This window comes from Neoarius graeffei, chromosome 8 (assembly GCF_027579695.1).
Source record: "Neoarius graeffei isolate fNeoGra1 chromosome 8, fNeoGra1.pri, whole genome shotgun sequence".
NCBI classification, from domain to species: Eukaryota; Metazoa; Chordata; class Actinopteri; order Siluriformes; family Ariidae; genus Neoarius; species Neoarius graeffei.
This window is the reverse complement of record NC_083576.1, coordinates 64,004,867-64,022,550: the sequence shown is the minus strand read 5'-3', so window position 1 is coordinate 64,022,550 and position 17,684 is coordinate 64,004,867. Positions and strand designations below refer to the sequence as shown.

The 17,684-nt window shown below is 43.0% G+C and overlaps 1 protein-coding gene across 1 annotated transcript in view; it reads right to left on the bottom strand.

The window, feature by feature from the left end:
* Positions 1–17,684, bottom strand: part of smad5 (SMAD family member 5) — a 33,126-nt gene that overhangs the window by 6,563 nt on the left and 8,879 nt on the right. Inside the window, exons 2-3 of the mRNA XM_060927996.1 lie at positions 4,098–4,875; positions 3,484–3,741 (exon numbers count right to left, since the gene is read on the bottom strand). Of these exons, the coding sequence (XP_060783979.1) occupies positions 3,484–3,741; positions 4,098–4,500 (661 nt within the window). The 5' untranslated portion in view covers positions 4,501–4,875. The remainder of the gene's footprint in view (positions 1–3,483; positions 3,742–4,097; positions 4,876–17,684) is intronic.

Sequence of the window (17,684 nt, the reverse complement as noted above, 5' to 3'; positions counted from 1 at the left end):
AATCTGCATTACCACCACAGCCATAGAAACCAAACTCACAAAGCAACAACTCAAATTTTTTTTTTTAAAGGGACAATGTAATTCATGCTTCAAAAGATTAAAGTATCGTAAAATAGCAAGATGAAGTCCAGTGAAAGGAGTCATTATCTATTGTAAATATATCCGAAAAGAGTAACAACTTAAAGAAATGCATCACTTGTTTTGGGGCCAGAAAGTGGAATGAGACGTTACGTCTGCACACAAAACTGCACAGAGTCTCTGCCCTTAGGCCACTAGGTCTGCACAATCTCTCATCACCATAAATTGCCAGGAAACATAGCAGGAGGTATTAGGCTACAACAGTTAATTATAAAAACATGCAATTCAGATGTATAAAAAGCAGCTTTAGCCTCCCTCTTTGAGCCCTGTAAAACATCCACATCCCATATGCCCGAGTGCACACGGCCTGCGTGTGGATGCAGACATCGGCAGAGCCGGGATGAAAACAACCATGCGCACCCCATTTACCTCACTGAGCTTCATGGCTTTGCTTAGCTGGCATTTCATTTGTTCATGAGACACAGGGTTCTGTATTCTACTGATACAGTTTCTATATTAAAGGAGCAGTGGCTCAGTGGTTGTTACTGGGCTACTCTCAGGCCCTTAGCCCACTATGCTCCAGGGGCACTGTATAATGGCTAACCCTGCACTCTGACCCCCAACCTCCAAACAAGTTAGGATATGCAAAGAAAAAACAATCACTGTACTCTGTGACACAATACAAGCCCCCCCCCTTCAAAATATTACCAACTTTATAATTTAAAATCTTAATCTGTAAAATACAACAATTACACTAAAGGGGAACTGAAGTCATTTTTAAACTTTAACGTGTTATTCAATTACATTTTTGGTTTTACTAACCTTATATCGTGATTCGTATTGGCAATTAAATATTATACTTATCGGCCTATTCGGTTTTTAGCCATGTTGAATTTAGTTCGTTTGGTCCACAGCAGCCGTCTCTTATCCGCACGATCTTCACGAGACTTGTGCGAGACTTCGAAACGTCAAGTGTCAGCGCCGCCATTTTGAAAACTGTTTTCCAAATGAAATATTGCACAAAAACGAGTTTAAAATGACGATTACTGCCTACTTTTTTTCCCAAACTTTCCTGATTGCTATCAAAACAAACAAAACTTCTGGCTTAAATCACATCAGCATTCGAAAGAAGGTGCGCGTGTCTTTCCCCCCCAGTCGTGCTGAAAGAAATCAAATAAAAAAAAAAGTCTCAAATTTGATTTAATAAAAAGGCAGAAGCAAAGAAGAAAGTATTCAGCCTTGATTTAAAAAAAATGAAAGATGCAGGTACTTTGTGTGGGAAATGCGCTCAGTATAATATGGATTTATCACAAAAACACATGCATGCATATATAATTTTGAAAATCCACCAGCTGATTGATCTGGCACGTTTTAATTGTGTGACAATGACGTAAAATACCAGCGCGACGGACTAGTGTCCGAAAGCATTTTTTTCTCCTATTTTACCAATGAGCTCATTATATGGTCCTCTATATAGTAATTCCTTATATAGGGAGTAGTGAACGAGTGAGCAATTTCAGACACCGGGAACATTGGCAGATGTTTAGAGATGAAAGTGGAGCAAAGAAAAAAATCCTGAACTTTTGAAAGTGAAACTGGGGGGGGGGTCCCCTGAAAAATTTTTAATAAAACACGCAAAACCCTGCATTCTAGTGCATTTTAGTACTTATTTTCACTAAAACAAGTTACAACTTTTAAGCCTTTTTCTTTCATGTACATTAATGATTAACAAAAATATCAAATTTAATTCCCCTAGTTAATGAGTAATTTTCAGGAGCGCATTTAGAAACCGCGGTGATTTTCCTGCTACACAGTTCATTAATTTGAAAAAATATCAGACAGTTGAAGGTAAACTCAGCAAAATCCCAAAACAGTGCTGTTAAAAAGTAAAGGTCTGTTAGAGTTTCTAAAGCTTTCAGGTTTCAATGTTGGGGACATTGAGCCTCGTTTATCAATCTTTTAGTAGAGTTGTGCGTTTGCGTAAGCTAAAGTGAACTAAACATTTCCAATTCATATTTATGCGAGTTGAAGCCAATTGTTTACATTAGTTCGTATTGTCTGTAAATTTAAAACACACCAATGAAGACCAAATTTCTCATGTAAATTAGGGGCGTAGCTAGGATTTTTCAGGGTGGGTGTGTTACACACTGACTGGCAGTCTGAGTACATTATGTAACAAAAAAATTATTGCCGTTTCTTCCACGTTTTCTTGATGTGTTCTAGAAACCCCACACTAAAACTTGGCTTCGAAGCCCGTCTTTAATCAATGAACTATGTTTGGGCTATTTAAGGACTGCGCCCATGCAAGGACGATGCGAGGTATTACGCTGCGTCTAGGAACACGAAAAATCCGAAAAATAAATTTCTCCATTCCGAAAACAGGAGATTTTCAAGAGTTTTGTTAAATATCCAGATTTCCGGGTAAATCTGGAAGACTTTCATCTATAGATGTTGGTCACTTTTGGCCCTTTTCCACTACCCTTTTTCAGCTCACTTCAGCTCGCTTCAGCCCGACACGGCTCGCGTTTCGACTATCTAAGAACAGCACGACTCCGCTCACTTCAGCCCTGCTCAGCCCCAAAACTCGCACGGTTTTGGAGTGGGGCTGAAGCGAGCCAAACCGAGCTGAGTGAGGCTAGGGGCGTGAGGAGACACTCCCCTGTGCACTGATTGGTGAGGAGGAGTGTCCTCACACGCCCCGTGAGCACGCTGGGATCTGTAAACACCGTAAACCCGGAAGAAGGAGAATTACGAGAATTATGAAGCCTTATGCGCCTCGCCTCATCTATACGCTCTTGCCAGTATCTGTTGGCGTTGTCGGCGACAACAAGCCACAGCACCAAGACCAGCAACACTAACGATTCCATGTCCTCCATGTTTATTGTTTACTCTCCGGGTTGTGAGACTACCGCTTAAAAGGTCACTGATGTCACTGTTTACGCCGCCTAATGACATTACCTGAGGTCCACCCACTTTCGCTAACTCCACCCAATGTGTCCACCCACTTCCAGCCAGCGCGGTTGTAGTCGAAATGCAACTCCAATAGCCCCGCTCAGCTCGACTCAGCCCAACTCAGCACGGCACGGCTCAGCCCAACTCAGCCGCGTTGGTAGTGGAAAAGCGGCATTTGATTTCCGCTGTACATTTTGCTTCCGTCCTACGATGTCTCGCATAGGTCTCAATGAATCTCGTTTACGGCCATTGCTTTGACATATGGATTGATATATTACATAGCACATTTCAAAACACTCAACTTGCTATAGCAGTGACAAAATAGCTATCAAAAAATGCATTCCTATATTTAATAAAATGAGAAATAGAATTGATTAAAAAAAAAAAAAATTTGCCTTCAGTTCTCCTTTAATCATATATAGTTTCAAATAAACCTATGGACTTTTGAAATACCTGGGAGCTGGAAAGGGCTGGATGGACCCGAGCTGGCAGGAGAGTTAGGGTACGTGCCACTGCTGGCAGGAGAAGGTGGATAAGGTGAATTTGGAGATATGGGGAAGGAGCTCCCACCACTGTGCTGCTGGAAAGACTCGGGATAAGTGGCGTTCACAGGCATGTGTGGCTCATTGTGGCTCAGGTTGCGGAACTGCACCAAAAGGCTGTGTTGGGGGTTGAACTCGCTGTGTCTAGGCACCAACACCGGTGGAAGCACTGAATAGGAAAGGTCAAATATTTTATATAAAAATCAAGAACTCCTTGATAAGTGATTTGGCTTTGGCAATACAGTAAGAGTGAAAGTAAAAACAGATCAGTTTTCCGGCTTCAATAAAAATGTGCCCCCCCACAGGACATGATATTTGTCCATGAACAGTTAAAAGACAATGAATGCTCCCTGTACACAGCAAAACGTGTTACATGGATCAGAAGACCTTTTGGGGCCTATAGGAATTTGACAGCTCCAACAGCATACAGAACTTTTTTCGTTACAAGAAACACAGCTTTGGGGGACAGCTTCAGAGCAGTTCGTTTCTGGCAATATTTAAGCATGTGAACTGGCATTAGCTTACCAGGACTTTCGACCCTCTTGTAGTGATAAGGGTTGATGCAAACTTCCTTCTGTTTGGAGCCAAATGGGTATTCGCACACCTCTAGAGGCTTGAGCTCATGGTGTGACTGCAGGTCAGGCCAGCGCCACACACGGCAGTAGATAACATGCGGAAGGCCCTTCCTGTGCGACACCTGCAGACGGCCATCCAGTGAACGAGGGATAGTGACACACTTGCTGGGCTGCCCAGGGCTGCTTAAGGCCTTCTCCAGGTCCTCCATGGCACCTTTCTTTTTCTTCAGTTTCTTCACCAGTGCATCTACAGCCTTCTCAGCCCACTTCTCCTCTTCATCTCCCTGCTTCCAGCCCAGCAGGCGCTTCACCGCTGGGCTGGTGAATGAAAACAGGCTGGACATGGAGGTCATCGTGCCACGCTGCACCAGGAAGAGGGAGCTGGACCGCTAGTCGGGCTACACCGGGCCAGGAGGATGCCCGTTTTTGCGTGTGTGTAAGCAGTAGGGAAGTATTTACAGATTGGAAGACTTTGGCCTTGCAGAGCCAAGGACAGGAAACGGAGGCAGGACGCAGCTGCTGGTGATCAGGAAGGCCTGCACTGGAAGGGGGTAGGGTGGGGGTGTAAGGTCACAACCACTTGGGAACTAAATGTGAGCAGGGAAATAACCATTAATTGGAACTGCTCTTAAACCAGTGGTGAACTGCAGATCCAGTAGAATGGAACCGTCTAATCCATACTAAGAACAGGACTGACCCAAGGAAACGGCACATTTACAGTTCATCACCTGCAAGACAATGAAAAAGATAGATTACATATTAAACCACAAATCCAAACTCCGATACACCAGCTTGACATTTTGAAACACCTTTGTGTAACATTTGCACAATATGCACAAGATGGCTACACTGCAGTTTATTACAGTACTTCCAAAGCTAACATTTCACTTTTCTAAATCCAGTCTCCATCAGTTTTGGTTACTGCACATTATAAAAGAGAACCAGAATGCTTGCCCTCCCTGACATATACAGCTATCACAATAAAACACACATGCATAATATGATCACTGCTTATACACGACCAAAACACCAACCATAAACTCCATATTCAATACGTTATACATCATTACCAGTTGTTTTCTTGGAGATACAGTTACGTTACAAGCAGGCTAAGGCAAAGGACACCGATATTCAGTAATAACTAGGCAAGTTTCCCATGTGCAAAATTATTTCAATAAGACTTGGTGTCTTAAAAAGAAAAACAGGCAGGAGAAGGGAACGCAGCACTGACAATTTTCACAAAGATCCTGAACCTTGGCGTTTATACAGACGTGATTATATAGATCACAGAATATATACAAAAAGGGATCAGCAAATCCAACCCTACTTTAAAAGTGTGGCCTGTGAAGTACCCGTTTCCCATCTACTGTGGTGCAGTGTAACAGAGCAGCATTGTGTTGCATTTGTAAGCAACAGGCTGCCCGTGCCCCACCCAGGGAGCTCTCCAAACAAGTCAGCAGGACAGACCGAACACAGCTGCTGGAAATGTCAAGAGCAGAGTCAGGACAAAAAGGATATCAGGCCACTGTGAGCCACTTCCTATAGCCACATCCCTTCCCCTTGACCTCCTCCTCCTATACTGCCAAAAATCAGCCCCAACCCATCAGAACAAACGGTTACTATTCAGAGAATCTATGAGGACGCTGCTCCAGTAATCATGATATGGACGCTCCACAAGAAAGTTTCATTTCTGAACTTGTGTAGTTTGATATCAGTATTAGGCAACAGTAAAATGCCTCTTCTATGTACACTGGGTGAAACATGTCTCTTTCCTGTCACTGCTCCCCAAGCTGCCCCACTGCAAAGGTAACACCCCTTACCAAAAAAAAAAAAAAAGGGGGGGGGGGGGGGGGGGAGAGATGGAGTTAAAACACTCCTCTAGATGAAGACCGTTTTAAAATTAAAACATCAGTGTGGACGTAGCCACAAGGCCAATTTATGCTGACAACGCAGTCCTCGCAGACGGCGTCGCAGATAGTGTCTGCCTAGCCCCCCCCCACCTTCGCAGACGCTCTGCGCGCACCTCCCAAAAATTGTGACCACCGCAGAAGCCTTGCAGACAAGAGGGCTCTGATTGGTCCACTCTACATCCGCTGTACACGCACTTCCGCTTCCCTACTTTCCCGGTTTGGTTTGTTTTCACGACCGCCATTTTTAAAAACACAAGCGAAGATGGAGCAGCACGAAGAGCGGTTGATCAAGGAAGTATGTACATCTATACGACTCCAGTTCTAGTCATTATAAGTAACCGGAGGATAAACACTCCACTAACCACACCCACCAACTACTCCTAGCGATTTCGCGACTTCGCGCCCCCTTGCGTTGTGGCGGTAAATAACATCGCGCACGCCTATTACTCCCCGCTCAACGATAAATTACAACTGTCTGCGAAAAGCTATCTGCGAAAGCCTTGTCGCAAGAGCATGCAGAGGCCTTTAGCCTACTTCACAGTCTACTCCTTAATGAATGAGGCTATAGAAATAACCTTAATCAGATGCTTGGAAATTTAGCCCATGTATAAATCCTTTTTACACCTCTCACCCACAGACGAACAGAATTAGGAAGTCAATGTTTTCACCCATTTAATGCAGTTTTTAAGCAACTTTTAATGTTTAATTTCACCAGTTTATATGAATATTTCTTTCTTTCATTGGTACAAAACTAGCACCTTTACCATTCTAACATACCAGGCACGGCCACGATCCCCAAATTTTGATATCGAACCAACCCAACAGTTAATTTCTTCAATGAAAATTGACAATACTTATTCTTTGATGACCCTTTATTGCATGACTAAATTGTAACAATGTAAATTTAAAAAAAAAAAAAAAAAAGCAAAAGTTACAGTGAACTCCGTTCATTATGCCCTGACAAATAAAGACAAGACGAAATAGTTGGCTCTGTTCAGGCAGAAAACTTAGCTTGCTTCTCAAGGGAATCTTTACAGCCAGAAGAAATATTCTTCAGCAAAATCCATTAGTTTGCTACCTTCCTTGTTTTGCGTTCCTAACCACAGTGGAGAAGTGAGGGAATCCGGCTCGCTTACCTACTCACACAGCTTTCACAAATCAATGCTTCTGGATTCTAATGAATATGAGTCAGGACACACAAAGCAATGTTACTTTGGTCTGAATAAAGTGACATCAGTATACAGAATGCTGTCTTCAGTCCATGACTAGCAAAGTGTCATGGCTACCTCCACATAACTTCCTGTGGCAACACCAGCTGCATGAAAAACAAGAGTGCTCTGAGAGCACAATATCCCCCGCTGGTAACTATGCCATAACTCTGGTAAAACGCGACTGAGGCTACATCCACACGACAACGGCAACGAGATGTTATTTAAAAATATATCGCGTCCAAATGGGCAACAATCAGTAAAATATCAGGTCCATATGGCAACGCAACGCTTGCTGAAAACGATGCAATACACATGCCACACCTCTAGGGGCGCTGTAAGACGGTCCCTTCGGAGACACCAGAACAATAGAAGTAGTAAGGACGCATGCGCATAATGCGCGAGACTTCATATTAGCCACAAAGTCAGGAAAATCTGTTTGTAAAATTACATTATAATGACCAAATACAATGAAAAGTATTTTTCCAGTCTCACCTGTGAAAGGTAATCCCATGTGATCTCGTTTGGACGGCAAACCTGTTGGTACAGTTAAACGCAGCTAATCTTTATTCTCCGCTTTGACCTCTCCAATATGGCGGCGAGGATGACGTATGATTCTACGCGGAAGGCGGCGTCTTTAATGGTCCAGAATAAATTGAATGCTACACGTTGATGAATTAATTTGTTTCTCACCTGTGAAAGGTAATCCCATGTGATCTCGTTTGGACGGTAAACCTGTTGGTACAGTTAAAGGCAGCACATGAATCTTTATTCTCCGCTTTGACCTATCCAATATGGCGGCGAGGATGACATACGATTCTACGCAGAAGGCGGCGTCTTTAATTGTCCGGAATAAATTGGATTAATTTGCTCCTCTACGCCCTTTTTGAGGAATGTATTGTTGGACTTAAATCAACATCTGAAGAGGTGAGATCGCTCCTTTTTTTCCCTATTTTTGCTGGCGGGATTGCACCATTACACAATAAATATTCACAGTGAAAATATTTTGTAAGCGCATTTCATGAACCAAGTTATAGGATTTGTTGACAACTCGCATCGCATCGCAATGAGAAGATCATTGGCACTACTGGTGTTAAGAATCAGACCATTTCATAAATGAATATTTTGCTGTAGAGCTGCAGTGTTTGTACAATTGCATGTTTTTGCTTCACTATTACTGTCACTATTCTGCTTCTTGCATTACTACTGTGAACTAACACTGAACATAATAATAATAATAATAATAATAATAATAATATCCAAGCTCATGTTTCACTCTCACTAGTGCTCTGTAAGGCTTTTTCCTGGTGATATTCGTTACACTTTTACCCGGCATGAAGCACTCACAGTCATGTGGTTGTGACGTCATCGTAAACAAATCCGTTCTACTCATCCAGACGACTTCACAACGGCAACGTTGCCAGATCTTTCCACTCTGGAACCCGTTCTCAAAAAGGTTGCGTTTTGGGCACCCAAAACGCCGGTGCCATGTGGACGCCAGGCCTAAACGATAAGCAATTGTATCGGAGTCACCTGAATCCGTTGCCGTGTGGACAGGGCCTGAATTGAATGAAATTGCAATATGCATATTACCGACATATAACAAAGAATCGTGTCTAGTTTCGTGAAATTCCTCCAAAAATTGTGAGAGGAGTTGATTTCAGAAGGAAAACACACTGGTGAAATTGTCAAAGTATAATTTTGTTAATCAAGGGCTGCAAAATGTGACCAAATTTAACGAAATTACAATATGCATACTACTGACATATACCAGTGCCTCTTGTCAAGTTTCGTGAAATTCCTCCATAAATTGTGACAGGAGTTGATTTCAGAAGGCGAGCACCCTTCCTGGGACGGACGGAAATCGCCACGACATAATCCTCCTTTGGGCCTTTCGGCCAGCGGGGGATTAAAAACCACCAAAAAAAAAAAAAAAAAAAAAATATATATATATATATATATATATATATATATATATATATATATATATATATATATATATATATATATCACAATACCCCTCCTATAATAGGTATTTTAAAGCTACAGCGCACATTTTACAAAAAGCATCATGAAACTGTTGTAGAAAATTACAGCAAAAACACTGAATAAAATTAGATTACAACTGAAACAGAATTTCACTGATTAAAACAAGACTAAAATGCAAGTACAATTTTCAGTAAGCGACTAAGACTAAAACTACATTTAAAATTATAGAAATTAACAACTTGTACAGCATAACGTTTCAAGATAACAACTACTCTGTTTAATGCTGATGCTGTGTACGGCCACATAAATTTTATGTCATGAGATGAACTCTGAGAACCTGGGAGTAGAGGAAACCACGTCATGTTCTCTGGGAGGAATTCCAAGTTTAGTGGCGTTTTCTTTCGTCCTGGGGAAAAGGGAGAACTGGCAGGTAACCAAATTAGGGAAAAAAAAAGGGGGAAACCCCCCCAAAAAACAAATTTTGATTTGACTGTCACATGTCATAACTCAGGAGAGGCAGGCTACTAACAGCTCTTGCGATGTTCTTAAAGTGCAGCTCACGGGTAAATTCAGGAGCAAGATCAATGTAATTCTCCTATTTTATATTAAACTTTGGTCAAATATCGGTCACATTTTGCACAATTTTTTTTTTTACCTTGCGCAATGCCAGAAAAATTCAGTTGAAATCAAGCCATTTGTGGTGAATTGGTCCGCCTCTGAAAAAACTTGGCATTTGGATTTCCTAGCAAACATTGATTTTCGTGACGTCGCATGCAGGACACCTCCTTCTGAATCCTACGTCAGCGCTGGTTTGTTTATGAGAAAACGACCTGGCGGTTTTCTGCAAATTTCTTCAACGTCATCACAATTATTAAAATGGTTAACAGATGTATTGTAGGGGCGGCGCAGTGTAGTGGTTAGCGCTGTCGCCTCACAGCAAGAAGGTCCGGGTTCGAGCCCCGTGGCCGGCGAAGGCCTTTCTGTGTGGAGTTTGCATGTTCTCCCCGTGTCCGCGTGGGTTTCCTCCGGGTGCTCCGGTTTCCCCCACAGTCCAAAGACATGCAGGTTAGGTTAACTGGTGACTCTAAATTGACCGTAGGTGTGAATGTGAGTGTGAATGGTTGTCTGTGTCTATGTGTCAGCCCTGTGATGACCTGGCGACTTGTCCAGGGTGTACCCCGCCTTTTGCCCGTAGTCAGCTGGGATAGGCTCCAGCTTGCCTGCGACCCTGTAGAACAGGATAAAGCGGCTAGAGATAATGAGATGAGCTGTATCGTAGGAGGGTGTAGCAACACCAATCTTGATGGGATTAGTACTCATCGTTTTCCAAAAGACCGGACAATGAGAGAGAAATGGGAGCGCTTGGTCTACACAGGCTGTGCACTGAAACCGCACAAGCTTGCGCAGCCTGCTGGTGCTTCCGCAGATAATGTCACGAATCTGGCTCCAGACTCCCTTGGGATTTTTCCAGACGCGTTTTATTTTTTTTTCTGCTGTAGACAGATGGCCTTGTGCAAAATTACCCTTCTGGATGAGTGTGTAAAGGGACATACTTTCATATAAAAAAAACTGCTCCAGAATATGCACTTTAAACCTATAAGAAGTCCGGCTCCATATTCTCTAGAACACCTTAATTGTGAAATTCTGATGATGTAGTTAGTGTACAGTGATCAGTGTTCTGTGAACTGACAAATGCTTACTTATCACGTTAAAATAAATAAATAAATAAATAAATAAATAAAAAGGGTACAAGTATACTGAGCCTTTGACAGAAAACACTTATGGCTGAAACCTTTTTTGGTGTGGTTCTTTCCCTCATATCCTCAGCTTTACATTTCATTTACATGCTACATTTGCATTAAGTTATCCAGCACCGTTTATTTAAAAAAAAAAAAGTCTACATACACCCTTACTTCCAGCTACAAGAGCCATGTAGCTTTGTTGCTGCATCTTCTAAATGCACACTAATCGAAGGCATTTACCTCTATTGATTTTCTCAGTCTTCATGGACAATCCCCCATCCTGCTAAACCTCATCCGCTTGTGTAGGCGCTACTGAAACCTTAATGAGGTAGGAAAAAAAAAAAGCTTGCAGCTGAACACACTGAAGCACCATCATTATCTAAAAATGAAGAGAACTGACTATTTAGGCTATGTATGGCCTGAACACACATCATCCAGCCCTGTAGGACTTGTTACTGACTAGTCAGCCTTCACATTAACGTGAAAGGCCAAACAAAATGTGTACATAAATACACAAATATTTAAACTGAGGTCACATCCAGGGAAGACTGAGGTTTAGTTGGTTTAACTGGGCTTTGTTTTAATGCTCTTGATACTATACAGCACCTCTGTCCTTAGAGATTTGCATCATCCACACAAGTGGGGGGCCGGGCCTTTTTTTTTTTTCCCTTCCCCACAATTACAATCCTACTACTGTTTTGACGGAAAGAGTAACAGAGGCTTCCAAAAGAGCTTCTTCGGCTTGAGTACCTTATTACTCCCCTATCTCAGTACGAAGCCTTTACATATGTATTTCTAGATCCACACAAGTGAAAAATCCAAAGGGAAAGCAAAATAAATATTGATTAACCAAACAAGAGGACACCAGTTTTACACTTGCATTACTGGATCAAAATCCTTCTATTATTTATTGAGAAGTTTATTGCTGACTCCTTAATCCAAACCTTGATGACTCAAATAGCCTATAAACAATATCGACTTGGTAGCAACACGCTCTGTCAGTTTAAAGATCAGGAATAAATAAATACATTAAAAACAAACAAACCAGACAATCACACTTCTTTGGGGCAAATTAATCATCATACTGTTACTGCACACATTTGAATAATGAGCCTAATATTTAAAATACCAATACCAACCATTCAGTTGCAGAAATTCACCTTCAAGTAACACAGGCTACATCCACACGACAACGGCAACGAGATGTTATTTAAAAATATATCGCGTCCAAATGGGCAACGATCAGTAAAATATCAGGTCCATATGGCAACGCACCGCTTGCTGAAAACGATGCAATACACATGCCACACCTCTAGGGGCGCTGTAAGACGGTCCCTTCGGAGACACCAGAACAATAGAAGTAAGGACGCATGTGCATAAACTTATGCGCGAGACTTCATATTAGCCACAAAGTCAGGAAAATCTGTTTGTAAAATTACATTATAATGACCAAATACAATGAAAAGTATTTTTCCAGTCTCACCTGTGAAAGGTAATCCCATGTGATCTCGTTTGGACGGCAAACCTGTTGGTACAGTTAAACACAGCTAATCTTTATTCTCCGCTTTGACCTATCCAATATGGCGGTGAGGATGACGTAGGATTCTACGCGGAAGGCGGCGTCTTTAATAGTCCGGAATAAATTGAATGCTACACGTTGATGGATTAATTTGTTGTTTCTCACCTGTGAAAGGTAATCCCATGTGATCTCGTTTGGACGGTAAACCTGTTGGTACAGTTAAACGCAGCACATGAATCTTTATTCTCTGCTTTGACCTATCCAATATGGCGGCGAGGATGACGTATGATTCTACGCGGAAGGCGGCGTCTTTAATGGTCCGGAATAAATTGAATGCTAAACGTTGATGGATTAATTTGCTCTTCTACGCCCTTTTTGAGGAATGTATTGTAGGACTTAAACCAACATCTGAAGAGGTGAGATAGCTCCTCATCTCATCTCATTATCTCTAGCCGCTTTATCCTGTTCTACAGGGTCGCAGGCAAGCTGGAGCCTATCCCAGCTGACTACGGGCGAAAGGCGGGGTACACCCTGGACAAGTCGCCAGGTCATCACAGGGCTGACACAGACAACCATTCACACTCACACCTACGGTCAATTTAGAGTCACCAGTTAACCTAACCTGCATGTCTTTGGACTGTGGGGGAAACCGGAGCACCCGGAGGAAACTCACACGGACACGAGGAGAACATGCAAACTCCGCACAGAAAGGCCCTCGCCGGCCCCGGGGCTCGAACCCAGGACCTTCTTGCTGTGAGGCGACAGCGCTAACCACTACACCACTGTGCCGCCCGAGATCGCTCCTTTTTCTCCCTATTTTTGCTGGCGGGATTGACTCTGCCCTAAGGGCAGAGTCTCTCTCTCTCTCACTTTGCACCATTACACAAATATTCACAGTGAAAATATCTTGTAAGCGCGTTTCATGAACCAAGTTATAGGATTTGTTGACAACTCGCATCGAGTTCGTTACACTTCTACCCGGCGTGAAGCACTCAGTCATGTGGTTGTGACGTCATCGTAAACAAATCCGTTCTACTCATCCAGACAACTTCACAACGGCAACGTTGCCAGATCTTTCCACTCTGGAACCCATTCTCAAAAAGACTGCGTTTTGGGCACCCAAAACGCCGGTGCCGTGTGGACGCCAGGCCTAAACGATAAGCAATTGTATCGGAGTCACCTGAATCCGTTGCCGTGTGGACAGGGCCTTAAAAGTGTACGTATCTGGGCTGCTTTGAAAGGGAGATGAGCTTGACTTAAATGACAATGACAGCACAACCATAACCTAACTCACTCAGTGCGTTTACATGCACATCCAAATCAAGCTACTGTCGGTAATCAAGCTAAGGGTCCCAGCAGGGGTGCCAGAGAAATCCAATCCTACATGCACGCAAGGAAATCGAGCTATTGTGTGAGGTACATTGTGCACCTGAGCCACAGGTGGCGCTACACGCCCCATCGTGTTGGCACACTTCCGGTTGTTGTCATGAAGAGCTATTCAAGAGTATAAACAAAGTTATCAGTTCCGTGTTCACAAGAAGAACGACGACGAGGACAGCAACATAGAGAGAGAGAAGATGGACAACAACGAAGCAGCTCAGCACTTGCTGAACATTCTGTACACCATCGTCACTCTCGTACACTCGTCACTCCCGGAAGGGGCAGTACTGAAGTAAGTAGCTCGACTACGTAGCTCAGTAGGGTTTACATGCACCAAGTAGCTCGGCTACAATCGCATAATCTAGGTCGCGTACAGTAGCTCGATTACGAGAAATCCAGTTTGGTTCGATTTCAGCCGAATTAAGGTGTATACATGGCATTTTGAACTTTGATTTCAGTCGAGCAACGGCAGAAATTCGATTCTCTCTATGTGCATGTAAACGCACTGACTGTCTAGGTGTTTTTCAGAAACTGTACAGAACAGAGCTAGGCTTGTGTTATGATCAAGCAAGTAACTGACTGATCTTTACATTTAGTGGCCACAATTAATGGGTACAGATGCAAATTTCAAGGTAAGAGAGGAAAGACTGTGCCAAGCACAACCATAGAATATATATTAAATAAAGCCAACACGTCAATGCAACGTGTTCTAAACAAGAATGTGAACAATGTGTCCCCAACCTGAACATTACTTAAAACATCTGATCTAGGGCTGGGTGATAGTTCAACTTTATGAATGATTCTTAATTATAATTTGGCTAATCTTGCTCATATCTTGGTGAACTCAGGGTATTCTTCTCAAATCCAAATTCCTTCCCCGTTCACAGAGTGACACCAAACAAACATGGCTGGGCACAGCATCAGAAATAAAGTAAAACTTCTTACTTTTAAATGAGTTACTGTATATACAAGTATTAGTTTAGATTCAACAACATACAGAAAAATATGTTTGTTAAATTTAAGACCCTGACTATACAGTTCACTATTTTGAGAAAGAAAATATACATCATTTATCCGAGTTAAGCTGGACATACACTGTGCGATTTTTTCAATCGCGGTATTCAGCTGCTGCTCACACTGTACGAGTGAATCGCAGGGGTAAACAGCACGCAGCTTACGATTCCTGTTCTCACACTATATGATCCGATGCTCGGATGCGATGCTTGAAATCCTGAGCATCGGATCAAATCAGGTCTGATTTTCATCCGATCGATCGGGAGGAGGTTGTGAGGTGTTAAATCGCTTGTCGTTACCCCATGTATACTACACGATCCGAGACGCACGATTGAGCCAAAACTCAGCCCGCTCTCCAAAATTGTCGCACGAGTGAAAATCGTGTCAAAATCGGGCCAAAAATCGCACAGTGTATGCCCAGCTTTAGCTGCTTACCTTGCTACTAACCAAACATGAACAGTTTCCCACTTTTTTCGGTAGAATACACCGAGGTTGAAAAATAACAATTCTGACCAGTGAATTACCAATTAAGATATGACGCAGCTTTATTTCTACACAAACTTGTTCATCTGACTTTTCAAACCTGCACCATATCGCTCAGTCCTCGGCAAAGTTAAGCAAGTAGTGTCCGGGAAAAGCACAGGCTGTAGGAGGCATTTATCAAGAAAGAAGAAGAAACCTGTCACATGCACACTTCAAGCACAGTGAGATTCATCCTCTGCATTTAACCCATCTGAAGCAGTGAACACACGCGCACACACACACACACACACACACACACACCCAGAGCAGTGGGCAGCCATACTACAGCGCTCGGGGAGCAGTCAGGGGTCAAGTACCTTGCTCAAGGGCACTTCAGCTCAAGGCCGCCCCATGTTAACCTAACCTAACTGCATGTCTTTGAATTGTGGGGGAAACCGGAGCACCCGAAGGAAACCCACGCTGACACGGGGAGAACATGCAAACCCCACACAGAAAGGCCCCTGCCAGTGGCTGGGCTTGAACCCAGAACCTTCTTGCTGTGAGGCAACAGTGCTAATCACTACACCAAGTTAAAGTGCATATCCTGGACCAATTTTTTTTTTTTAAATATGAAAGAATGCCCCTTTACACACTCATCCAGAAGGGTAATTTTGCACAAGGCCATCTGTCTACAGCAGAAAAAAGTAAAATAAAATGTGTCTGGAAAAATCCCAAGGGAGTCTGGAGCCAGATTCGTGACGTTACCTGCGGAAGCGCCAGCAGGCTGTGCGAGCTTTGCATGGTTTCAGTGCACAGCCTGTGTAGACCAAGCGCTCCCATTTCTCTCTCATTGTCCGGTCTTTTGGAAAACGATGAGTACTAATCCCATCAAGATTGGTGTTGCTACACCCTCCTACGATACATCTGTTAACCATTTTAATAATTATGCGATAACGTTGAAGAAATTTGCAGAAAACCACCAGGTCGTCTTCTCATAAACCAGCACTGATGTAGGATTCAGAAGGAGGCGTCCCGCAGATGACGTCACGAAAATCAATGTTTCCCGAGAAATTCAAATGCCAAAGTTTTTTCAGAGGCGGACCAATTCGCCTCAAATGGCTTGATTTCAACTGAATTTTTCTAGTATTGTGCAAAGTAAAAAAATTGCACAAAATGCGACCGATATTTGACCAAAGTTTAATATAAAAATAGAATTACATTGATCTTGCTCCTGTGATATGCATTTTAAGGCGGCTGCATTTTGAAACATTTAAATAACATTTATGGATGCTTGACATAAAATTGAAATATGCATATATAAAGATGTACAATCAATTAGAACTAGACACCCCCAACACACACAAATTTCTCTCCCAAATTTGGTCACCTGCCAGCACACGCCACCTCTCCCACCCACCAGCTCTGTCCAATCCTCCCTACAAAACAGCCATGACAGTGAAGAGTAAAGGCCAATTTATGCTGACAACCCAGTCCTCGCAGATGGCGTCTGCGTAGCCCCCCCACCTTCGCAGACGCTCTGCGCGCACCTCCCAAAAATTGTGACCACCGCAGACAGCCTCGCAGACAAGAGGGCTCCGATTGGTCCATTCTACATCCACTGTACACGCACTTCCACTTCCCTACTTTCCCGGTTTGGTTTGTTTTCACGACCGCCATTTTTAAAAACACGAGCGAAGATGGAGCAGCACGAAGAGTGGTTGATCGAGGAAGTACGTACATCTATACGACTCCAGTTCTAGTCATTATAAGTAACCGGAGGATAAACATTCCACTAACCACACCCACCAACTACTCCCAGCGATTTCGCGCCCCCTTGTGTTGTGGCGGTGAATAACATCGCGCATGCCTATTACTCCCCGCTCAACGATAAATTACAACTGTCTGCGAAAAGCTATCTGCGAAAGCCTTGTCGCAAGAGCATGCAGAGGCCTTAACACATGCTTCTTCAGAGACATGTGAAACATGCATCACTCCAAGGTAGCATAATACATTCAGAGAAAAGTGCCATTTACCCTCTTCTGCATGCATGTCTCAAAGGTATATCATGATATATGCATCAGTGTGGCTGTGATTGACAGAAGAGTGTACGTGATCCCTCCCAAAGACGGCTGTCGCACTGTAGGGCTTAGAACTCACAACCTCTCATCAATAGAGTGTGACCACTTCTGTTGCACCAAGTGAGAATCAGGATTCACCCATCACGTATCATCACGAAGTACCACACGTCATGCCTCAAACATGCTCATTTTGCTACAAAATAACTTAAGAGCATTCATTTGTTTGCAAAAGCTC